The sequence below is a fragment of the Myotis yumanensis genome, unplaced genomic scaffold (assembly GCF_028538775.1).
Source record: "Myotis yumanensis isolate MYYU_CA2020_CCGP unplaced genomic scaffold, mMyoYum1.0.hap1 SCAF_9, whole genome shotgun sequence".
Lineage (NCBI taxonomy): Eukaryota > Metazoa > Chordata > Mammalia > Chiroptera > Vespertilionidae > Myotis > Myotis yumanensis.
The window spans coordinates 31,391,251-31,417,169 of record NW_027223760.1 but is presented as its reverse complement, the minus strand read 5'-3'; the positions used below and the strand labels follow the sequence as shown (position 1 = coordinate 31,417,169).

Below are 25,919 nucleotides of genomic sequence, written 5' to 3'. Positions count from 1 at the left end.
GAATCGAACCCGGGACCCCTCAGTCCGCAGGCCGACGCTCTATCCACTGAGCCAAACCGGTTTCGGCAAGAAGTGGAAATTGTTGACTGATTGGATGAAGAGAGAGAAGGAATACAGGATGAAGCCCAAGATTTTTAGTTGGTCGGTCAAGTGCATGGTGGAGCCCTTCACCCTGATAGAGAATTCAAGAGAAGAGCAATTTGACATGAAGATTAGAAGGCAGGAGAAGGAAGTAAGTGTATTCCTTCTCCCTCTCCTTGGTTTTCTTCTCTGAGGCCTATAGTTGAGTGGTGACCATGTTCTTATACCTAAGAGTCACCTCTGTCAGGCCTAGAAGGTAATGCAGAAGTAGGCAAAGTAGGTTTATAGTTGTGAGTACATAAAACAGTTTATTTTTGTGTTACTTATTATTATTCACCCACTTTTGCCAACCCCATAAAGTGCCACATTGTTATTAGCCCATCCTGTTGACCTTAATTCAGGCCATGTCTTTATAAATCTCTTCACACTACGGTGTCGGGTGAATTTCCCGCCAAAATATAAGATGGCGGTTCGCATACGCAGGTAGGTATCTTTGTGAACGGCAAACAAACAAGTATTTGGTAATACGCAGTTACAATCGGCCCGAGTTTACACGTTTCCCGCACTCCACCGCAAATCTATATGAACCGAGTTAAGACAGCTCCCGTGGAGTACGCACAATTCATGCGAGCCGACTTAACTCGTTTCCCGCAATCCAAGTGTTCATTAACTCTCCTTAGTAACCCTATTTGGGTGTGCCATCTCTTTCCTACCTGGATATTAACATTTGATATTTGTATATTTTTAATAACTATGTACATATAATTGTATGCTTGTATATGCATAAGAAGTATCTGGAAAGATGCACACCAAACTGTTAGTAATAGTTACCACCTGGGAATAGGAAAAGGAAAGGACAAAGGAATAGGGCTTTTATGTTAATACATCTGAATTCCTTAATAATAGGCTTGTATTACTTTAAAATATACTAATAGTTTTAAAAGTAAATTCAGAACATCAATCAGCCTAGTGTAAGAAGTTCAATAAAGATGAAATCTCCCTAAGAAACACTTGGACGGGGATTAAAAATGGTGGTAGAGTAGGAGGATGCTGCAGGGACATGCTCCCAGGAACAAGCTGGAATTACAACTGAAATATGGAAAGACTTCCTGAATAACCAATGGAAAACTCATAGGAGAGAACCCTGATACACAGGACCAAAGGTGGAGACTGCATAGAGACTGATAGGAGGGCAGAGGCGTGAAAGAGCTGGCCAGGCTCCCACAGATGTCAACTGAAGTCCCAGAGAGATAGCTGTGCGTGTGGAGGGAGAGGGGGGTTGCCACTGAGAACTCTGGGATGTAATCCTGAAGCTGGGCTCCCCAGCAGAGACCACCAAACTGAGGAGGGTACCCACATAACATCTAGCTGTGAAAAGCAGTGGGGTGCTGTTTGCCAGGGAGTGGCAGCTGAAAGTTCAGGCACCCTTTTAAAGGGCCAACATACAAAATTCCCTGTGGAGCCACCCACCTTGTATTCTGGCAGAGCAAGGGTGAAGTGGACTGGAGCTGTGAGAGCAGAACCCACGACTGGGGACTCAGGGGATAGAACTCAGAAGGTAGACACCCCAAGTTTCCTGGGCTGAGTCATTCCCTCACACAGTGGAGGACATCTTTCCCACACAGACATTGGCCTTGCCTGGGGGGAAAACAGTCGATACACCCTATTGGAAAACACTTTGACCTGAGACCATTTAAGAGATTAAAAGTAACAATTAGCCTCCAGGCAGAAGCAACTGCCCACCCTGTTGAAAAAACTCTCACCACACTTGAGAACATTTGTTTGGGGGCAATTCAAATCTGGAATCCTACTAGTCTGTAGCAGAGGTGGTCTCTGGAGGCTTTGAGTCTTTGCCCGATCCAATTAGTCAGAAACAGCCTTTAACGCTGTCCTGCACTAGAGATTGAGAGGTATAGAGGATTTACCTAAAACATAGTCACAAACCCAGACAACCAAAATGAGGAAACAAAGAAAAAACCACCAAATGAAAGAACTAGTGAATTCTCCTGAAGAGATAAATGAAGCAGAGATAAGAAATTTACCTGAAACAGCGTTCAGAGTAATGATGTTAAAAATGCTCAACAGTTATGAAAAAAGATATAGTAACTATGAAAAAAGAACAGTCTGAGATAAAGAATGACATAACACAAAGAACACATTGGAAGGAATACACAGCAGATTAGGGGAAGCTGAGGATTGAATCAGAGAATTAGAAGACAGAGTTGAAAATATCACTCAATCAGAGAACCAAAAAGAAAAAACAATTAAAAAATAGGACGACAGCTTAAGGGAGCTGTGGGACAATGTGAAACGTAACAGTATTAGAATAGTACCTGTGCCAGAAGAGGCAGAAATAAAGAAAGGAATAGAGGTGTTTGAAGAAATAATGATAGAAAACTTCCCTAACCTGGTAAAGGAAAAAGTCACACAGTGCAGGAGGCACAGAGAACCCCAAATAAGAAGAACCCAAACAGACTTACACCCAGACACATCATAATTAAAATGCCAAAAATTAAAGACAAAGAATCTTAAAGGCAGCAAGAGAAAACTGTTACATACAAAAGAGTTCCCATTAGGCTGACACCTGATTTCTCATCAGAAACTCTACAGGTCAGAAGGGAATGGCATGAAGTACTCAAGGTAAGCAAGGATCTGAGACCAGGATGACTATATCCAGCAAGACTATCATTCAAAATAGACAGTCAAATAAAGAACTTCCCAGACAAAAAAAGGCTAAAGGAGTTCATCACCACCAAGCCAGCATTATAAGAAATGCTAAAGGGAATGCTGTAAGAGATTGCTGAGAAGAAACAGAGAGAAACCTAGCCATACAGAATTAAAATGGATATAAATAAGTACCGCTCAATAATAACCCTACATGTAAGTGGATTAAATGCTCCAATCAAAAGCTGTAGGGTAGCTGAATGGATAAAAAAAAAAACATGACCCAACTATATGCTGTCTACAAGAGACCCACCTCAAAACAAAAGACACACACAAGATGAAAGTGAAGAGATGGAAAAAAATTTTCCATGCAAATGGAAAAGAAAAAAAAGCTCGAGTAGCAATACTTATATCCGACAAAATAGACTTTAAAAGAAATCATGCTAAGCAAAATAAGCAAGTTAGAGAAAGATAAATATTATACAATCTCACTCAGTTGTGGAATATAATGAACAACATAAACTGATGAACAAAATTAGAACCAGAGTCATAGAAGCATGGAACAGACAGTACAACCTATGAGGGAAGGCGGGGGTGGTGGGGTAAGAAATCAACCAAAGGACTTGCATGCATACATATGAGCAAAACCAATGGACACAGACAATAGGGGGGCTGAGGGCTTGTGCTCGGGGGAGGTGGTGGTGGGGGAGAGGTCAAAGAGGGAAAAAAAGAGAATCATGTAATAAACAGTAAAGAATTTAAAAAAATATAGAGGGGGGGGAATATTCTAGAAGTAATCCTGTTATTTGCAGATTTTTAATATTTCCTACAACTTTTGGGATATCATACTATGTTAGTACAGTGTTGGTAATATTATTAAACTTAAAATCCTTTTATTATTGAAATATGAATGTTTATTGCATGTAACATCATATTTAAAATTGTTTATCTTGAAGTATTGTTTATTGCATGTAACATTATTATATTTAAGATCGTTTTTCTTGAAATAAAAAAAGACTTAAAAAAAGAAACACTTGAACAACAAAATTACAGAGAAAAACACTAAACTTTAAAGTTTAATGATAAAAACATATTGATAGAAATAATTAAATTCTTGTATGAAGGCAGCATCCAAGGAATCTCTTCATTTTCATGGCTCCCAGCCCTTCCCTCCGGGCTGGTGGGGCAACTTGAGACCCACCAAGCCAGCTGCCTCCTCCACTGAGCGCTCACCCTTCCCATGAAATTCCTGATGAAGGGCCACATGTTCACGGACGCTACGGAGGAGGCAGAGATAGGTGGCAGCTTGGAAATGAAGCTCATGTTGGGCTCTGCACAGCTTCTCACTGGTGACCTAGAGAAGTAGCAAAGTCAGATACTTTATCAACTGCCCAGCTAAAGGCCAAAGAGTAAGATATAATAAACATTCTCTAGAATGAAGGAAAATTGCAGAGAGGAAATAGAAACCTGTATTTGTGTATACTTAATAGATATATAGAGGAACTCTATAATTGTGATGATTAGGAAAGCTGACCTCCAGTTCACTGACAAGTTTTACACCAGGTGGCTCAGTTGGTTAGAGCAATGTCCCAATATGCCAACGTGTCAGGTTCCATGCCGTGAGGGCATATACAAGAAGCAAGCAATGACTGCATAAGTGGAAAAACAAATTGATTTCTGTCTTTCTAAAATCGACAAATAAAACTTTTTTTTAAAGGTGGGAAGAAAAAAAGAGTTTTACAAAGTTTCACTGGGATGTTTCATTGAGTGACTGCACATTTTAGAAGAAAGTCATCTAGTTTCAATTCTCTCATTTTACAAATAAGAAAATGAAAGCCCAGAGAGGCTGGGTGGTTGGTTAATGGCAGAGGTGGGTAATTATAATCAGGTCATGATCATTAATATCACTTCAGAAATATAATGTAGAACTTTCTCCCCTTCAAACAAATGAAGGGCTGCTTCTTATGACTGTGGACTTCAGTTAATGTGGAATATGCCTTTCATTTCAATGAAAACTTAAAACTTATTTTGTCTGTAAAATAATAGCTTTGTCCTCAATAGTAACAAAATGGTTTTGCATATAAAATATGCACATATTCATATTACCTGTACTCTCACAATTTACTTATCCACCTGAAAAATCTGGATTTTGATAACCTTAAGAAGCTGGAGACTTCATAGCCATTCTGAAGTTCTCTAAACCCTGTTTCTTCTTCATCATAATTTCCAGATGAAGGAAATTATTTCACTGTTCTTTACTTGACTAGTTTTGAGGTTGTGAGAAAGGGGCAGGAAGGTAGAGATGGAGATGTGTACATAGCCTCAAATGACTTAAGGAGCCCTGTCCAGTGTCCATTAATCTCTGGCACCACTGCCTACAGAATCCCCTTTCTTTAACCTTTATTTAAATACCTAGGGTTGGAATCTGAAAACTAGAGTGTGGCTTAAGATCTGCAGATCACATATGGGAAAATGCTACTCATAAGCTGCTCAAAAAGGCAAAATTCATCTGCTTCAATAAACTTAATTTTTTTTTTTTTTCTTAGAGTGGGAGGGAGAGAGAAACATCAATGTGAAAGAGATAGATTGATCAGTTGCCTCCCGTATCTGCCCTGACTGGGGATTGAACCCTCAACCTTGGTATGTGTCCTGGCTGGGAATCAAACCCGAGACCTTCCGGTGCACGGGCTGATACTCCAACCAACTGAGCCACACTGGCCAGGGCAATCAATTAAAAAATAATTTTTTATGATTAAAAATTTGAGATTAATACCATGTCAAACATCAGCAAAGGGTAATACCCACGTGCATAAACCTAAATTAATAGGATTTGAAACAAGAATTATATGATAGTAAAGGACAGTGGTTCTCAACCTTCCTAATGCCGCGACCCTTTAATACAGTTCCTCATGTTGTGGTGACCCCCAACCATAAAATTATTTTCGTTGCTACTTCATAACTGTAATTTTGCTACTGTTATGAATCATAATGTAAATATCTGATATGCAGGATGCATTTTCATTGTTACAAAATGAACATAATTAAAGCATAGTGATTAATCACAAAAACAATATGTAATTATGTATGTGTTTTCCGATGGCCTTAGGCGACCCCTGTGAAAGGGTCATTCGATCCCCAGGTTGAGAACCACTGGTATAGGACAAGAGAATACTGACCTTGATTTAGGCCTTAATCATAAGGAGTCTGAAGACAAGGGTCAATCAAAATGTAACAGTATGCCTTGCCAGTGTGTTTCAGTGGACAGTGTTGGCCCTCCTACGGAAGGTTTCCGAGTTCGAATCCCAGGGAAGGGCATGTACCTGGGCTGCAGGTTCAATCATCAGGAGGCAACTAGTTAATGTATCTCTCTCACATTCATCATTCGCTCTCTCTCCAATGCCCTGCCTCCCATCCTTCCACTCTTTTTAAAAAATCAATCCCCAGGTGAGGGGTAAAAAAAAAAATAACAGTAAATGAATCATGAGAGAGACCAAAGAGCCCGGCCGGCGTGGGTCAGTGGTTGAGCGTGGACCTATGAACCAGGTCAGAGCACATGCCGGGTTAGGGGTTGCAGGCTCCATCACAGTGGGTGCAGGGGGCAGCAGATCAATGATTCTCTTGTCAGTTCCTAATATTATGACCTTTGAACAATTAGCTAAATGTTAGTTCTGACATTTTGCATTCTAACTCCCATGGCTGAGAAATTCAATATTTAGATTAATGATCTCCAGTTTCCCACATTGTTCAAAGGACGGCAAGTTTCCTTCCACAGAGCCAAACTGACTCCAATTTATTATTTCTGAGATAGGCTGCAATCTCTCTCCAGGCCAGACCCTGACTTCAAAGGCGTTCATTAATGGACTCTCGTTTGGGAAGTAGGGAACCTACATTTTAGTTCTCATACGTGTCCTTGGAAGGGTCACTGTCCCCGAGTCTCAGCGGCCCCATTTGAAAAATGAAACTATCTTTCATCGCTCTTGCCCAAGGGTGATATGGAGTATGGATTTCACAAAGCGATTTCTCAAGTATGTTTTCCCACATGTTCCTATTTATCAGCTACGGAAGGACAACATGTATCTGGACATACATGGCGCTCATGTCATAACCGACAGTGCAACCTCATTACAAGTTCCTGGTTCGGTTCCACGAGGCGCCACCCGTTCGGAGCAGGGGATACAACGTCAGGTAAACAGTTCCCGATCCTCAGGAAGCTCCCAATACTTCATGTCCTGTTACAGTTTCCCCTTCTGCCTCAAAACTTGCTTCTGAGAATCGCTCCACCGGGGACAGGGCAGGAAATGAAGAGATGCGGCGGCGGCGGGGGGCCGGGGGACCCCACCCGCCCCAGGGCGTCCACCTCTTCTCTTTCCCTCTGACTCTCTCCTTCATTCTGCAAAGGGCGGCCAGTGAAACCCTCGGGGCCGGCTCCACCCCGGCGACCGGGCCCCCGCGGTCCGGGCCAGGCTCGGGGCTGAGGCCGTGGACCCGAGCCTAAACAGGTGGAGCGGGGCCTTCTGGGTCGGAACCGGCGCTGGGTGGGGGGTCGGCCTCAGAAACGCGGGCGCTCAGGCCCGGCGCTCCCGCCCACCCCGGGGAAGGGACGCTGGAGCACGCGGACACGGGCCTCCGTACCCGATGTGCTCGGAAAGCCTTCACGAGGTACCGATAGGCTTCGGTGTCGCGATAGGGTCGGCCGGTGCCGGCGCTCATGTAACGCAACTCCCGGAGAAGGCCTCGCAGGGTGCGCGCCGGCGGCCCGAGCGCCGCCATCTTCCCGTCCTCGGAGCCCGGTGCCCCACGACCCCTTCACCCCCAGGCCCCGCCGCTGAATGGTACGGTCGAGCCGAGCCTGCTCCTCTCCCCGACGGCTCAACAGTGGGACGGCTCACTTCCCCTCTGCGGAGCCTCAGGAGTCGAACGCCGAGCGGCGCCCTGAGGCGTTAAGGGAAAAGCAGCGGAAAGCCGAGCCGCGGCCGGGCCGGGCCGGGGAGAAGGAAGGCCCTTGCCGACGGCGCCACTGGAGATGCCGTTCGCTTAACCGACCTTTCCAGCCTCGAGAGAGAGAGAGAGAGAAAGCCTGGCGCGAATGCGTGTTGATTTGAAACAGAACACGCTGAGAAGACGTTATTTCTAGCGGGGACAACAAAATTCAACGTATTGACTTCCCAAAATCGGAGGAGGAAAATGGAGTATGCTGACTCCCGTAAACTGTAACCTAACACCTAGGGAAACCACACAAACATGTCTTATTTATAAAAAGTAAAATTAAGTTAGCGTATTTCACTACAGTTGCTTAAGAAAGGAAAAACAAAAAAAGCCTCACCACCCCAGATGGGACTCGAACCCACAATCCCTGGCTTAGGAGGCCAATGCCTTATCCATTAGGCCACTGGGGCTTCTGTGAACGATGGCCTGAAACAACGTCTTCAATTTTTTTTCCTTTCGTACGTCACCCTCCCTGATGTTCCTTTTGAGCCTATCCTGGGAGACCGCACCTAGCATCAGTATGAGGGCCGAGGCATGCCGGGAGTTGTAGTTAAGAGGACAAAAGGCTGCGTTACAGCTCCAAAGGCTTTACCCTCCAAACCGCACCGTCGCGCCCAGCGGAGACCGGGCGCGCGCACGGCCGGGCAGACGCGTTTCCCGCGGGGTGGTCCCCGCGCCTGCGCAGAATCAGACTTGCGACGTTGCGGAGCCGGGCGCGCAGGACACACTGGCCGAGTCTCCGTGAAACGCCCTTTTAGCCTCTGCTCCGTGGGGTCCGTACCGGAAACAGCCGGCCCCTTCCGGTGCCAAGGCTTCCCAGACTGACTTTGCGTCTAGCCGACCGTTAGGTGGCGCGCGCCGCGGTCACTGTTTGTTTCCGGTTGAAGGGCTGAGGCCATTTCCGCAGGGCCCGTGGCGGCTTGGGATGTGCGCCTTGGGTCTTCCGATTTGGCGGTTCAGGGATAGACATGGGAGGGCGGGCAGCATTAGGAATGTGTTACCTAGAAATGGCCGGGAGTGAGTTCATTTTTCTGGGTCTGTTGCTCATTGTGTAACTCGGACAAGCCGCTTCTCTGGGACACAGCGGTCTTGACCACAATCTCAGCGGCTCCCCGCGGCCTCTGCGTGTCCCGACTCCTGGACCTGCCTGAACCGAGCCTTGTTTCAGCCTCATCGCTCACTGCTCCCTCTCACCCTCCGCTCCAGGTGTCTGGACTGATGGTTTTCTTCGCCACCGTGTTATTCTTTCTGCCTGAAACTTAACTGTTGTATTTATCTTCCTGTTTACCTTGCGGGCCTCAAGTTTCTTCGGGAAGTTTAGGTCAGACCCTTCTCCAGGCCCTCGCAGGCAGTGTGGCGAGGTTAAAATGACTCACTGCACCTCTTCGGGCTCCTCGGGATGACCTCTGAGACTTTTTTTACTTACAGCAGGTTACCCATGGGTCAGCTCCATCATCCCCGTATGAACCAAGATGCCACTCTTCGGGCCAGGGCTCCCCAGGTCCCTGTCAGGGTCCCTTTCCTATTTTGGCTGCAATCCTGACACTTCCAGGATTAATAGAGGAGGAAACTGGTGTGACAATATGAATGAATGACTCTCTCCCTGTTAAACACATAAAATATTCATTTTGTCAACCTGTAATTCACAAGTTTCTGATTTTAAAAGGCAAATATGCATGCAGGAGAGGTTAGGGAGAATGCTATCATTTATCCTCAATATAAAATTGTTTATATTGAGGCAATCAGTTATTTTTAAAATATATATATTTATTGATTTCAGAGAGGAAGGGAGAGGGAGAGAGATAGAAACACCAATGATGAGAATCATTGATTGGCTGCCTCCTGCAAGCACCACACTGGGGATCAAGCCCACAACCCAGGCATGTGCCTTGATCGGGAATTGAACCATGACCTCTCTGTTCATAGGTTAACACTGAGCCACACTGGCTGGGCACTAAGAAAAAACTTTGAATTCCTTTTTACTGTGCTACCAAGAGACACTTCTTCCACCCTAAGCCATCCTCACACTAAAAGTAGGTAATCATAAAATGTTAGCTCTAAAAATAATTTTTTTTAAAAAGTTGCCTCTAGCCCGGCCAGTGTGGCTCAGTGGCTGACCATCCACCTATGAACCAGGAGGTCATGGGTTCAATTTCCAACCCCGCCAGGGCACATGCCTGGGTTTTGGGCTTAATCCCCAGTAGGGGGCATGCAGGAGGCAGTCAGTCAATGATTCTCATCATTGATGTTTCTATCTCTCCCTCTCTGATATCAATAAAAATATTTAATAATAAAAAGTTAGCTCTTATGTAGTCACGAGCTGCCATAGATGCCGCCCTCCCAAAAGTCGTGTGTGTGTGTGTGTGTGTGTGTGTGTGTGTTGCTCCTTATATCAAGAGGAAATGCTTATTTCCCATCCCACGCATCCCTCCCCCTTTTGAATCTCAGGCAAGCCTTGTGACTAGCTTTGACCAATAGAATGTAGCAGAAGTGACATTCTGGGACTTCTATGGAATCCCAGCCCTTGAAACCGGCAACTTTCACTTCCCGCTTCTTATCTAGTTACCATGCTGGGAAAGCCTCAAGGCAGGTGAGGAAGTACTAAGACTGCCCAGCTCAGCCTCAGCTGACAGCACTAATGACCCACTATGTGACTGTGCCATCTTGAATGTCCCAATCTAGAGGCACCAGATGACTACTGTCTCAATCTAAACCCAGTCACTCCAAAGAAACATTAAAAATAACAAAATGGCAGTTGTTTAGAAATAATTCCACTATGTTTTGATTACTGTGCAGCAATCAGAAAACAAATCAGTCTGAAAAGTTTCTTAGAGACAATTTAGCTGAAGTTTTAAGTTTTGCAGCTTTAGAAAATCTTTAAATTCCTAGTACAGGGCTACGCATTCAAACTCTACAGCTGGGACCAGGCAGGTAATAGACTGAATCAGGCCGTGAATTCCCACCTCCTCCAAAGGAGCTAGCCAGTGGTTCTCAACCTTCCTAATGCCGCGACCCTTTAATACAGTTCCTCATGTTGTGGTGACCCCCAGTTTCATTGTTACAAATTGAACATAATTAAAGCATAGTGATTAATCACAAAAACAGTATGTAATTATATATGTGTTTTCCGATGGTCTTAGGCAACCCCTTGTGAAAGGGTCGTTCGACCCCCAGGTTGAGAACCGCTGAAGACAATTCAACACAATCTCATTGTTGCAAAGTAGGAATGTCATGCCAGTGCTGCTGATTTTTTTTATTTCATTGTTGTTTTTTTCTTTAAAATATGGAACACTTCTCAAATTTGCGGGTCATCCTTGCTCAGGGGCCATGCTAATCTTCTCTGTATCATTCCGATTTTAGTATATGTGCTGCCGAAGCGAGCACAGAGCTTCTGATTTTTTAAAGAGAAGTTATAAATCTAGAATTTTTATGAAATGCCATAACTTAAGTGTTAGCAGCCAGTTAAACACAACACTATTTGTCAAAACACTTCTGGTTGCAAGTGTGTGAACTATGTCCCAGGGCATTTTACAGGTAATGTTTCATTTGATCTCACCACAATCCTATGAGGTAGTACTCTGATTTTACCAACTTACAAATGTGGGAAAAATCTCAGAGCAGTTTCATGATTTAGCCAACTGATCATTGGCAAAGCTGCAGTTTGACCCCACACAATCTTAACTCAAAACCTTTTTTTTTCTTTTTTGAAATTATGAGAAAATTTATTTAGAAAGTCGCCGAGGTTAAAAAAAAAAAAAAAAAAAAAAAAAAGGTGAGCCAGCTGGGCTGTATGGACTCAGGAAATTAGTTACAGAGGCAAAAAAAAAAAAAAAAAAAAAAAAGCCCTTGGAGCGTAGGAAAAAGAGATAGACCTTACCTGGGGAAAGAAGAGAGGGAAAGGCATGGGCATGGTCCAGAGAACGAAAAAGCTTGCTCAAAGTCCCCCCCCTTTTTTTAAAGTTAAAGTTTTATAGCAGAAAAGGAATTTTCATTAAAAAGATGCTGGGTGATTCTCAGAATTTCTTGGTATGGCTAGATATCAGGCTTGGAAGCTACACAGCCAAGAACTTCACCCTAAATTCTGCCCCAGATCTCGTCCAGTGAAACCACCACCAGGCACAGTCACTACAGCTTGCAAGGTTGACACAGTGACACTGGACTAGATCTGGGGCAAGCAGAGCAGGTAAAATTTCCTATACTCATGAAGCTTCCATTCTAGAAAGGTGGACAGACAATAAATAAAACAAAATTTGTCAAATGTTGATTGCTGTGGAGGACAATAAAGCTAGGGGCAGGGATTTGGGACCTGCTGCTTTATCATGTCTTCAGGGAGATCCTAACTGATAAGGTGACATTTGTGTAGAGACCAGAATAATGTGAAGGCATCTTCAGCTTACATGTGTGCAAGTGTTGGGGTGGGGTAAAACCCACACTTTTAAGTAGAGACACCCTCCTCCCATTCCCCAGCCACTGTGAGGCCACCATTATTTTGTCCTTCAAGGTCTCTGAGGGTAATGAGTTGTTTTGGGACAAGTTTTCTATGCCCAGTGAAACTGTGTGAACAGACCCCCTAGAGTCCAGTCTTAATGCTGCAACTACAGCAGTGACTGGCCTTGCAAATGGATATTTGGGGAAAATTTTGGTGGGAAAAAGCCAGGACTAATCAAAGAGGGTGTATCTGAGAGTATACATCTGTAGGCACTCATTTCCATCAACTGTGACACTATAGATAAAAGTGCCGATTTCTTCTTTTTCTTTCACATGATCCACATTAGTTCTCATTCTGACCAGTGGGCCATAGTAAAAGTTAATCCATGGATTAACTGTAGCTCAGAGCCAATGTTCAGTAATCCTCAAGTCCTTTCTCTGTAGTGCACAGCCATCCTTGGCAAATGGTAGCAGATTCCATCGGAGAAGGCCAGAAGATTGCTACATTACTTACATGTGATGGCATCTGAGGGCCTTTTTTAAGGGTTTTCTGGGTTCCCTCTTTCATTGAAGGGCTTTCAGGTCTGTGAACTGACTCTTGTCTGGGCACTGGTTATTGTGTGTGTGTGTGTGTGTGTGTGTGTGTGTGTGTGTGTGTGTGTTTTACTCTATTATGGCAGCTCATTTTATGCCTGTTATTTTTTTAATCCTCACCTGAGGATATCTTCCCATTGATTTTTAGAGAGAGTGGGAGAGAGAGAGAGAGAGAGAGAGAGAGAGACATCAATTGGTTGCCTTCGTACACACTCCAACCAGGGACAGGAATTGAGCCTGCAACCGAGGAATCAAACACGGGACTCTTCATTCCCCAGGCTGATGCTTTTTCCACAGTCAAACCGGCTAGGGCTATACCTTTGTTCTTTAGAAATAAGGGCTTTTGTTGTTTTGTTCTTGTTTATTTTTGTTTATATTTATTTATTTATTGTTAATCCTCACCCAAGGATATTTTTCCATGGATTTTTAGAGAGAGTGGAAGAGAGAGGGAGAGACAGAGAGAAACATCGATGTGAGAGAACCACATCGATTGGTTGCCTCCTGCACGAGCCCTGACCAGGGCCCGGGCTGGGGAGGAGCCTGCAACCTTGGGTCCACAGGCCAACGCTCTATTCACTGAGCCAAACCGGTTAGGGCAGGCTTTTTTGTTTTTATATTAAAAGCCATCTAAGTGGGTTGCTCTATATTTTTGTACTGGGCATCCCAGGATCCCAAGATCACTTTGTTCTGAACCATATGATAATTGTACTGGCCCAATTACCTATTACCATAACCATGTCTAGCATGTCTTTTAAAAAACATTTATTTTCCTTTTTATGGAATTTATTGGGGTGACACTGATTAACGAAATTATACACGTTTCCGGTGCACATTCTAGAACACATTCTCTATACACTGTATTGTGTGTTCACCACCCCAAGTCAAGTCTCTGTACATCACCATTCATCTAAAGCACTGATTTCTAAACTTTTTTGATTGTGTGTATTGATAGCACTAAACATCTTGTGCCTCTGCCATAGTCTTTGTATCTTTTTTAAAATCACATACATGTACTACTGAGTCAATGTAGTATATGCATTTAAAACATACACAAAATAGAAATAAGTGATGTTTTTAAAAATGAACAATATTTTGAAAACATTTTCATTTTATTAACAGTAAAAAAAAAGTCCTAGTTTTTCTCAGTAAAGAACAACTATTACTGTTTATTTTATTGAAAACAATGTATAATTCAGTGTGTTTCATTATTTTGAAAATCTCGGTTTAACACATTACTTTGGGCAACAAAATCACATGGTGATAAACATTTCTAAACATCCATTTTCAAATTTCTCTCTTCATTACATGAGTTTCTTTTAAAAAGGCAGTTAAAACCTCACTTATAAATTTAGAAAATTACTTCTAACTTAAAGGGACTCATTAAGTATGTCCACTTATTTCAAAATATCAGCAGGCAGCTTATTCAGAAATAGAAACCATTGTAGGCCTTTCAAACTGAAAAAATTGAGTCCAGGGCACAGGTGCTCATGGCACTCTTAGAAGGACTGCAGGAGTTAGGGGAGTTGCCATTAACATTCAGAAGTTCAGAATACTAGGAGGTTTCCGCTGTTACCCAGATCAGAAAAATGCAGGGAACCCCCACTGCTGATCAGAGTTGCCCCCAAGTACTGAAATGGGGGCTGAAAGGAGGTCACTTGGTGAGTACAGCAGAATTTTAAGTCTACCATGGCCTACATTTTGCTAGGTGTGGCCAGAGAAAAAGTCATGCCACTTTTTTCTTCCACCTACGAAATCTCACATGAATACACCGGCAGAAATGAAATCACACCCACAACCTTGAAGGCAAAGGTGTTTGGGAAATGTAGTTTCCGTAATTCTATATGACACAGAGTAGCACAGAAGGATGTGGGAATGAATGCTGGCTGCCAAAAAGCAGTCTTTAGATCACACAGCAGCATACTCCTAACAGCCCCTTGTCATCACAGAGGAGGACAGCAAATGAGAAACACTTGACTGCTTCGTAGAATTAATCCTGAAGTTTGACAATTCTTGTAAAAACTTTTCAGCAAGATAATCACTCAATCTCTATGGTTTACAGGATTTCCATGGGTACTTCCCATTACATCGTAGTTTCTACTATTTAAAGGTCTTAATCTTATTGATAACATCCTGTAGCATATAAATTGCAGTACATTATAATACTCAGAAGTAAATGTGACTATTGACAAACAAGCTGGACTTGCTAGATGCTAACAGAGAGCGATTTACTCTTCTTAGCCCGGCTGCTTGCGAAACTGTTTTTTCTTCTCTCCAGCATGAAATCGTGGGTGGTTCATGCAGCTTTTCCAGGAAATAACAGGACAATTAGCCTTTTTTTTTCTTTGGTCTTAAAAAATTCCAGTCTGTGTAACAGTGAAACTCCAAACCTCAGCCATAAAATGTCTCCCCATTGTTAGCTGAGGCTGGCTGCCAGGGGAAGAAAACTGGGCAGGAGGACGGAGGACATGGCCAACCTCTCCATCTTCCTGATCTGCTCTTCTACTCTTCACATGCAACCTGCTTGTGGAACAAGCTAGACTTGTGAAGTATAAACAGAAAGCAACTTTATTTTCTCATGAGTGTCCCTTCTTAATTATTCCTTCTGTAATAATTTGTTCTTATGTCTGGATGAAATGGATAGCTTTCCCAGTCTATTTTCAGTAACAAACAGGTTGAAAAGTTATCATCATTTTTAAAATCATATCTTTTTCTAGGTATTGACAAGTCTCATCCAGTGTCATATTAAAACTCCAAATATCAATTAATTTAAAATGTCTCCCCTCCTCCAGCCTGGAAATCTAAACGAGAAAGGAGTTGACAGTCATTGTCAGTTCTAGTCTCATACACTACCGTCTCCTCACTTGCTAGCTGCTGTCCTTTGATAGCCAGGCAAGAAAGAGGGAAGCTCTTACTGATCGGTAGAGCTGTAAAGTGTGCCCGTGTCCTCTGGGAGTAGTATTCCCAATGCTGATGCTTTTCTCATAGGTGCTTTCTCCTGGTTCTCCAGTTTCTCCATCACTGGGGATCTCTCCCCTGTTGTTCCCTTGTAGGCCATGCCTTCTCTGGCTACTTAGGATTCCTGTCCCAGCCCCTTAGTTTCCGGCAGCTTCCCCGCCAAGGTCATTTCACCCCTCCAAGGTGTTTCCTTGGCTGGATTCCTTCTTAAACTGATCAAATCTGCTCCCTTTCTTGAGAACCACATCAGGCCACAAGAACTCATGAGCACTGAGAGTGCAAGCTGTTCTGAAGGCAGCCTTCCCTCTTCTTCTGTCTTCTCAAGGAGCTAGTCACCTACCATTTGTCTTTGGACTGCTAGGAATCAGACACCAGTTCCTGTGTCCCTCAAACTCCACAGGATGCATCAAGCTCTCCAAATGGTCCTCTTGAAGTGCCCCGCCCCCCATTTGGCATGAGGTGCAGAGGGAGCACCCCCACCCTCCCCAGCGTGAGGAGAAGGGAAATGTCCAGCATACTCTTTTATAGCCTGGAGGTGGTGGCCGAGCTAATCCTTCCCAGTGTGGAACTGGTGCTTCCCAGTTTCTAGCTTCTCCTCCCTTTAGAATGTGGACGGACTTGGCACCTATTGTTTTGTTCTCAGCCTTTGGGGTTTCTGGTGAAACTGACACAGAAAGAGTCCCATTTTAGTAAATGAAATTACCATTGTCAACCACTCCTCCCTATGGAACTCCTGTTCTTTATCAGGACACCTGATGCCCTGGAGGGGACATATGGGACAGTCTGACTTCTGAATCGGATATAGTGAATATACAGCTAATATAGCACTATTAAGTATTTATATATTAATGATCAATTCTAGTTTTATATTAATTACATTAATACTTACATATTACCTGTTTACAGATGTAATTATCTTTATACAAAAAAACATATAGGACTTTTGTTTTTGACATTATGGGAGATTAGATGTACAGAAAAATCTCAATATATAAAATATCATATACTTTAAACAATAAAGAATTTAAATTAAAAACAAAAAACTCCCACAAAACAACAACAAAATCATCATAGAGTGCTGGAAAAATTTTAGCCAATACACAAAAATACTTTTTCAAAGCATGACTGGCTGACAAAGTAAAAAAAGCCAGAGTAACGGGAGGTCAGAGAGTGGGAATGGGTCAGAGAGCACGAAAAGCATTTGCTTTGAGCATATCTGCTGATTCCCAGTGGCCTTGCGTCTGGATTTTCATTTGCAGTCAGAAGGAAAGAAAGCCTCAGACTAGCATAGTGGGAGGTCAGATCATAAACTCTTGCAAAATGATAGAATGCCCAATGATTAACCTCATTACTGGGAATGAAAAAACAGTATCCCTTACCTCACCAATAAGAGACTTCTCTGAATCAACCTCAGCTCAGGGGGGGGTGGCAGGTAGGGAATCTTCTACAGTTTTGTGTTTGTTTTTTAAAAAATATATTTCTTTATTGATTTCAGAGAGGAAGGGAGAAAGAAACATCAATGATGAGAGAGAATCATTGATCGGCTGCCTCCTGCACACCCCACACTGGGGATGGAGCCTGAAACCCAGGAATGTGCCGTTGGCCGGAATCAAACCTGGGACCCTTCAGTCCACAGGCCGATGCTCTATCCACTTAGCAAAACCAGCTAGGGCTAAGGGAGTTCTAAACCACCAGCAATGCATTTGTGGTGAAATTCATCCTATTGCTGTGGCCCCGAAATCTTTAGCTAAACATTTAGTTTGAAGTTGTCCTGGGTTGGTAATGTTCCTAGGAGCCTGGAAGAAGCAAAGTCAAATACTCTTCAGAGGAAAACACTTTAAATCCAGGTCTCAAAGAACGTCCATAGCTAAAGTTCCAAAGTGCATGGATATATAATACAACATCACCAAACACAGAGAGAGAACCTACTGTGAACAAGTTAGAAGATAACACAGTTGGGTTCAAGGTTTGACTCTGATGCCTGGGATCTCACTGTGGGAAATGCTCTCTTTTGCTAGAGACCTTGGCCTCTCCCCTTAGTGTATATCATCAGCTAAGAAAACTGATAACCCCAGGAAAAAACATGCTCACAGGTGAAAATAATCAGTCACAATAAGAGACAGTCACAATAAGAGACAGTAAAGTCATAATAAGAGACAGTAATGGAACAAACTGTATTAGACAAACCAGAATGGAACAAGACAGATCAAGAACTTAAGCATAATAAAGATCCTCACAGAGATAAGAGGATAATAATAGGGAACAAGAAGTTAGAACCAAATGGAAATACTGGGTACAAAATATGTACAGTTGAACAAAACCAATAGCTTGGATAAACACAAGAATGGCTACACAGCTGAGAGATGAGTAATGATCTAGATCTGTTCAAGCAACTTTCCCAGAAGGCACTGGAAAGAGATGGAAAATATGAACATGTAACAAATAATAATGTCAATACCTATAAATATGAGTCCCAGGAAGAGAGAAAATGGGCTTAGGGAAGAGAATACTTAAAGCAATCATAAGTAAAGAACTTACAAAAATTTAAGATAAAAGGACTCCAATTCAAAGGTCTCATGGAGCACCACACAGAATAAGTATGGTAAATGCAAAACTTTGACACATTATAATGAAATTTAGAAAAATTAAAGACAAAAAAAAATTGGAAAAGCTTCTAGAGAGAAGAGACAGGCCGTCCACAGAAGAATAAGAAACAGACTGGCATTAGTTTTCCCTGACACAAACGCTGGAGACAACAACAACAATGAAGTTTATTTTCTAAGTGATGAAGAAAAATAACTTAGACTATTATAGCCAGATAAATTATTACTTAAATGTGAGGAATCAAAGACGATACGTTTAGATATACAAGGCCTTAGAAAGTTTACAGCACAAAGAGTCTCTTTGAAAATTCTCCTGAAAGAAGTACTTTTATACTTATACTAATATAAGTAAATTACACTTAATATAGTAAGTATTTAATAAGCACATGAAAAGATGGTTCAATACCATCAATCATTAGGGAAATACAAATCAAAAGGAATGTGATATCACTTTATACTTACCAGCTGTAATTAAAAAAAAAAGGAAAATAGTACATTGGTGGGAATGTAAAACTGGTTTAAGTTACCATAGAGATCCAGCAATTCCACTCCTAGGTATATACCCAAAAAACATACATTGACATAAAAACTTGTACACAAATGTTCATAGCAGCATTATTTATAATACAGGGATAGGTTTACATTAGCAATACAAATAAAAGTAGGTTTACAGTTGTAATACAAATAAATAATACAATAATAAATAATAATACAAGAATAAACTGTTTTGTGTAACAAACTGTAAACCTACTTTTACCCACCACTGTATTCAAAAAGTGGAAAGAGCCCAAATGCCTATCAGCTGATGAATGGGTAAATAAAAATGTGATATATTCATACAATGGAATCTTATTCACGATATACATAGCTGATATATAAAATTTAATATTAGGGCAAAACACATCATAAAGAAAAATGAGGGACATTATATGATGGTTAAAAAATAGATCAAAATATGTAGCCACAATAAACATATATGCACCCAGAAAAATTAATGGTTCCTTGAAAAGTTAGTAAAAATAAACGTCTGGCAAGACTGATTAAGAAAAAGATGTATGTAAATCAATCAATATGAAAACAGGAAAACAAATACAGATACCATAGAGATGATAAGAATAAAAAATGTATTATGAATACATTTCTAAGAAATTTTCTGCAAGTGTTGATCATATTCGGGTATTATGGGAAATCACCTAATATAATTCAATTCATATTTATAATTAACATTCCCATAAGATTAGGAATAGAAAACTATCTTAACTTCCTAAAATTATATAACAAAAATCTAGAATAAACACTACACTTAATAAAGAAAATTTATATATTTTTCCATTATCATAAGGAACAAAGATGCCACTTTCACCACTACTGTCTAACACAGTATTAAGGAAGCAGTCTAATGTTCTAAGACATAAAAAGTGAAAGAATTGGGAGAGGAAATTCAACTGTCATTATTTTAAGTTATATGACTATTTCCATGGGAAAGTTAAGAAAATAATCAGACTAGTTATAGAATAAGAAAGTGTAACAAAATTGCTGGATGCAGCCAGGCTGGTGTGGTTCAGTGTTTGAGCATGGACCAATGAACCAGAAGGTCACAGTTTAATTCCCAGTCAGGACACATGCCTGGTTTGCGCCTTAATCCCCAGTAGGGGGCGTGCAGGAGGCAGCCTATTGATGATTCTCTCTCATTGATGCATCTCTCTCTGAAATCAATAAAAACATATATTTTTTAAAAAGTTACTGAATACAAACTCAACTTCCAAAAACAACAGCATTCCTTGATATCAGCAAAAACCATGAGAAAATATACTACTCATAAAAGCTGTATTGAAAGAAATAAAAAAGGATTTGAATTTTCACAAATGAGAATAGATTACACTTATCTTCCTAAACTATCCTACAAATGAAATATAATATATATTTCAGCTTGGTTTTTAATAAAATTTGAAGATTTTATTCTAAAATATAAAAAGGGGTAAAAATCCAAAATTAGCAGTCAACATAGAATAGCAAAGAGGGAGACTCTCCTTACTAGATATAGTCCCCCCTTTATCCCAAAGGGATAAGTGTTCCAAGACCCTCAAGTAGATGTCTGAAACGGCCGACAGCACTTCACCCTATATATACTATGTCTTTTCCTATAGATATATGAATTTCCACCCATCAGAAGTACTTTAAGGCTTCTCCTTGGCAAATCTGAATTGCTGGCATCACTACTCTTGAGCTTTGGGGCCACTATTAAGTAAAATAAGGGTGACATGAGCACAAGCACTGTGATGCCTTGATAGTCAGTCTGATAACTGAGACAGCTAAGTGACTAATGGGCAGGTAGTGCACACAGGTAGCATGGAGATGCTGGACAAAAGGATGATTCACATACCTGGGTGGGACAGAGCGGACAGTGAGAGATTTCATATTACTCAGAATGGTTCGCAATTTAAAAGGTATGAACTGTTTATTTCTGGATTTTTTCCATATTTTTGGACTAGCGGTTGCCCGTGGGTAACTAAAAATGCAGAAAGCAAAATCACAGATAAGGGGGAACTTCTGTATTAAGGCATACTATAAACCTATAGTATTGAAAAACATTGATACTGGCACAGAAATAAATAAAAAACAAAAAACAAAAATTAATGGGAGAAGTACTGACTTACTAGATAGGGCTGGGAAAATTGTCTCACTAAATGAAAAGTAAAGCTGGATCCCTATATAATTATTATACAACATACAAAGGTGGACAAGAGCTGGATCATAAGTGAAAAACTGAAAGACAAAACCATAAAGCCAATAGAAGAAAATGTAGGGCATATCTTGGCAACCTAGGGCTAGGCAAATATTTCATAACAAATCCTTCAAAACATAAATGTAGACAAAAAGTAGACTGATTAAACCATTAAAAAGTAAGGTTTTCTGTTTAGTAAAGGATGCCATCGACAGTTAAAAGACAGGTAACAGTCTAAAGTCTAAAATATCTGACACATCTAAAACTGATAAGAGGTTATTATCTGTAACAAAAAAAATGGAAATGTCAAAAAAAAAAAGGAAATGTCATTGAATGATGAGCAGAGATGAACAGGCAGTTCACAGTAGACTACAGCCTTTCTAGTGGCAGTAAGGAATTGGAGGCAACCTAGATATCCACCTCTAGGGGGCAGATATGTAAAATGAGATGGATGTACAGTGTGGAATACTAGGCAGAGATAAGAAGCAACACATAGGATGTACATACAGCACCATGGATAAATTTAAGAAAAGTGAGAAAGGCAGGAAGCAGCAAAATTTATCACACGGGACTATTTGTACAAATTTAAATTGCATATTCATAAAATAACATTGTTTTAGAAGGGTGCAGGCATAACAAGGGCACCTGTTATAAAAGTACGAGTGGGTGCCTATGGGACTGAGGAGAGTGGAGACTAAGGAAGGAAAAACTTAATTGATAATAAAAACGAAATGAGTTCTTGTACTGAGTGATGATAACCATGTCCTATGAATTGAGGCACATGATTCATGCATTGCTTTGCATTTGGGGCAATAAAGCAAAAATAAAGTAGATACAACACACACTAACTTCTGGCTACAAAGGCAGAGCAGGAAGTTGTCGGAGGCTACCTGTGAAACCTGACACTTTGAATGCCAGAGCAGAGACAGGGCAGGGCCTTGGTGACATTAAGTCACTGAATAAAGCTTCACCTAAACTAGGTTTATTTCTACTCAGTTATATGAACTAAAAGATTCCCTTTACTGTTTTAACAGACTATTTTTTAGGGTAGTTTCCTTTTACTTATTAAGCCAGGAGTTTGATACCTGCAATGAAAGAATCTTCACTGATATTTATCAATGCCTGTAAAATATATATATATATATATATATATATATATATATATATATATTAAAAAATACTGTGAAAAGAAGAAAAAAAAGCAAAAAATAAAAATTTTAAAAAGAAAAAAAAAGAGTAAAAGCACTGTGGTTTCTCTTAGGTATTTGGGGAAATTAGGAGAGCAAAGGGAAGCATGAATTTAAGAAGGAAAAAGGCAGAAAACAGAAGAATAGTAGCCACCGTTTATTAGCTCTATGTGCTAGGCACTATGCTAGGTGCTCTCTATACATGTCACTAATTCAACAAGGAACCCGCCACTGGGTGTTACCACTGTACAAATGAGAAAACAGGCTGACATCTTGTCTGAAGTGCCACAGAGTCATGTAAACTCAAGTCTTTAATGTCAGCCTGTTCCCTTCACGCTATGCCACCCTACTTGAAAAGACAGGGGCAAGTAGTGGAGGGACAGACACAAGAACACAGAAGAGGTAAATATACAGACAGAAAGCAGGCCATGTTGACGCACACATTGATGAGGAAGAGCTTGAGGAAGAGCGATTGTTTTTGAGCTAAGGACACTCATGACAGACCAGAGTATATGTGCATCAGAGGGGTTTGTCCTTTTCAAAGCTCATGATCTCACTTGCAATGGAACTCAATCCTTAGTGTACCCAGAATCAGCTCTTGTGCTTTCATCTCCAATTTTCAAAACTCTTTTAAGTAAAAGATTTATGTTCTCATATTTCTCAAAGCTTACAGGGATATGAAGCAATCACAGATTCTAGGCAGACTTTCAAATCTAGGTTAGGTCATTATTATCTATGCCAAAATGAACTTTGAATTGTCCATTTGATATGCACTCACAGACTGTAGATATAGAAAGGATATTACAGTTTGACCTGTGATGGTAATCTAAATGCCCACCAATAAAGAATGAATACAATACATTGTCATGATATCCCAACTATGGAATACCATGAGCTATAAAAAAAGAACATAGAGACTTCTAGGTACTGAGGTGTAGTAATCTCCAAGAAAATTGGAAGAGACCAGCCTGTGTGGCTCAGTGGTTGAGTGTCGATCCATGAACCAAAAGGTCACGGGTTTGATTCCCAGTCGGGGCACATACCCGGGTTGCAGGCTTGATCCTTGAAGGAGGGTGTACAGGAGGCAGTCAATTTATGAAGTTTCTCTCTCTCTACCTTCCTATCTAAAAAAATAATCAATAAAAACATATCTTAAAAAATTTTTTTTTGGAAGAAATGCTAGGTATAGTATGAGAGATATGTATGTTATATTTATGTTTAAAAGTCACATACATATTTATAATTAGAACTGTTGAAATTGGCAACAGTGGTTGCTCTGGGGAAGGAAAATTGGACCATGGGTAGGAAATAAATGCTTTGTATGGACTTGATTTTTTTTTTTTAACTAAGTGCAAGAATAATGTTTTCCAAAAATTCATGATTTTAAATCAAGCAGGTCATTGTGTTTTGACCTCCAAGCCAGACCCAATTTTGGGATCCAGTAGGGCCTGAGTGGAATAAATTCTTTTCCTTTCTCCCAGTGATAAGTTTTCTTCCCATTTCTTTCTCCCTCTCTTCAACCAAGTCCACCAGTTTATTTAAAAAAAAAAAAGAAAAAAATAAAAAAACCCTCAAAACCTCAAAGAACTGCTCTAGCCAGTTTGGCTCAGTGAATAGAGCATCAGACTGCAGACCAAAGGGTCCCGGGTTCGATTCCAGTCAAGGGCATGTACCTTGGTTGCATGCTCCTCCCTGGCTTAGGCCCTGGTCAGGGCGCATACAGGAGGCAACCAATCGATGTATTTCTCTCATATCACTATCTCTCTCTGCCTTTCCTTCTCTCTTCCACTCTCTTTAAAAATCAATGGAAAAATATCCTGAGGTGAGGATTAAAAAAACAAAAAACAACAAAAAACAAACAAACCCCAAAACAAACCCAAAGAACTTACTCATGTTGCTCATGTTCATTGAAAACACAATTAAATAAAATACAGCTCTGTATTTTCGGGTGTATGCCCTAAATGTTTCCCTGTGCCGAGGTGCACTTACATTTCTAACTGCTCTTCCATTTAATACATGCACATCTTGGTCTTATCTTAAAATTTTCATTTAATATTATTTTTACTTACTGAACCAATCCCTTCTAACATGGCATTAGACTGTTTCAAACTTTTACTATTATGAGCAACATTGAGATGAATATTCTTATACAGAAAACTTTGTACAAGTCCAGGTTCCCCTTATAAAAATTTTGTAAAAAGCAGTTATTTTCCTGTGCCAAAACTCAGGTCTGACACATTTCCTGCTTACGTGGTCAAGTGTAAAACATACTTCCTTTTCATATATTTCTCTATACTCCCTCGCACAACCCCACGTTTTGGATACCTGATCCTCATTCACTCTATGGAATTGGTTGCACTTCTCTACCTGCTTACTTCTTGAAATCCTTAACTCCTTGGGCCATAGTTTTTTTTTCTTAAAAGCTTAAAAAAAACACAAATATAGTAAAACAAAACTAGTATGAGTGATAATAAAAAGGCATCCCAGCCCTAACCAGTTTGGCTTTGTGGATAGAGCGTTGGCTTAAGGACTGAAGGGTCCCAGGTTCAATTCCGGTCAAGGGCATGTACCTTGGTTGTGGGCACATCCTCGGTAGGAGGTGTGCAGGAGGCAGCTGGTCGATGTTTCTCTATCATCGATGTTTCTAACTCTATTCCTTTCCCTTCCTCTCTGTAAAAAATCAGTAAAATATATTTTTAAAAAAAGGCATCCCAGGGTCAAATAAGGGGAAATTATGGGTTAAAAAAATCTTGTCTAACAATGGCCCTTTAAAAATGTTAATATAGCACTGGCCGGTTTATCTCAGTGGTTACAGTATCAGCCTGCAGATTCCTGGTCCGGCCCCAGTTTGGGGAATGTGGGAGGCAACCAATAGATGTGTGTCTTTCTCTCCCCCTCCTGCCTCCTTTCCACTCTCTAAAAAAAAAGTCAATGGAAAAAATAATCTCAAGCAAGGATTTAAAAAAAAAAAAAGTCAAATACATTTATAAGATGGCGACAACATAGTTAAGTGTAATCAAATTATTTAAGCATACTTTTCTTAAGGGACTACTACTCCCAAGAACACACTTTTGCAAAACTGTCCTTAAACATTATTTTCTCTAATAAAGGCATTTCTATTCTTTCCCCCATGCATGAGGACCCATGGCTTTTCAAAATTCTTCATCTGAGGACAACACACTGAAAACACACTTAAGTGAAAGGAAAAATAAAAATCACTCATACTACCACTCCTTTTCTATATACACTTGTAAATGACAAACTTTTCAATTTCTGACAAGTTGCTTTCTAGCTCTTCACCCTTTTCCCATTCCCTAGTTAGGTTTCTGAGGCTGAATTTTTTTTTTTTCTACTCTTTTCTCTTAGTAATACGGTTCCTAGAAGTGCTCTATAAGTAAGACTTTAAAAGATGATCACTTTTGCAGATAATTCCCATGTCTACATTTCAAGCCTTGACCCTAGTAGCATTCTGGAACACACACACACACCCTATAACCCAAAGTCCTGCATTCCAGGACTCCCTTAATCTGGCTGCTACTAATCCCTATTGTATACTTCATACCAGTCTGGTCTACTTACTGCTCCATCCTGTCCACTCGGGACATTCCCTTTTCCTTCTTCCTAGCCAAATCCCACTTATCTTCAAAGGCCCAGCTCAACTACCATTCACTTGACAAAGTCTTCCCAAATTTCTCT

At 40.9% G+C, this 25,919-nt stretch overlaps 2 protein-coding genes and 2 non-coding genes across 4 annotated transcripts in view; all 4 read right to left on the bottom strand.

The window, feature by feature from the left end:
* Positions 1-3,792: 3,792 nt before the first annotated feature.
* On the bottom strand, positions 3,793-7,586 carry FMC1 (formation of mitochondrial complex V assembly factor 1 homolog). The gene is made up of 2 exons (XM_070424014.1): positions 7,378-7,586; positions 3,793-4,099 (listed from the first exon to the last, which is right to left on the bottom strand). Exons 1-2 carry the CDS (start codon positions 7,513-7,515, stop codon positions 3,896-3,898), a joined length of 342 nt encoding a protein of 113 aa, XP_070280115.1. The 5' UTR covers positions 7,516-7,586; the 3' UTR covers positions 3,793-3,895.
* A 482-nt stretch (positions 7,587-8,068) lies between these two features.
* On the bottom strand, positions 8,069-8,141 carry TRNAR-CCU (transfer RNA arginine (anticodon CCU)). The gene has a single exon. It is a non-coding gene; the product is annotated as a tRNA-Arg (tRNA).
* A 2,867-nt stretch (positions 8,142-11,008) lies between these two features.
* LOC139017171 (U6 spliceosomal RNA) lies at positions 11,009-11,115 on the bottom strand. The gene has a single exon (XR_011472822.1). It is a non-coding gene; the product is annotated as a U6 spliceosomal RNA (small nuclear RNA).
* A 2,839-nt stretch (positions 11,116-13,954) lies between these two features.
* The window catches only part of UBN2 (ubinuclein 2), a 105,949-nt gene continuing 93,984 nt past the window's right edge, over positions 13,955-25,919 (bottom strand). Inside the window, exon 18 of the transcript XR_011472653.1 lies at positions 13,955-16,372. The gene's annotated coding sequence lies outside the window, so the exon portion shown is untranslated. The remainder of the gene's footprint in view (positions 16,373-25,919) is intronic.

Bases quoted from the DNA above. Each gene is read 5' to 3' on its own strand.
- FMC1 (XM_070424014.1), bottom strand. From the start codon at position 7,515: ATGGCGGCGCTCGGGCCGCCGGCGCGCACCCTGCGAGGCCTTCTCCGG. The intron at 4,100-7,377 runs GTACGGAGGCCC...CTACTTCTCTAG, and splicing joins AGGCTTTCCGAGCACATCGG to GTCACCAGTGAGAAGCTGTG.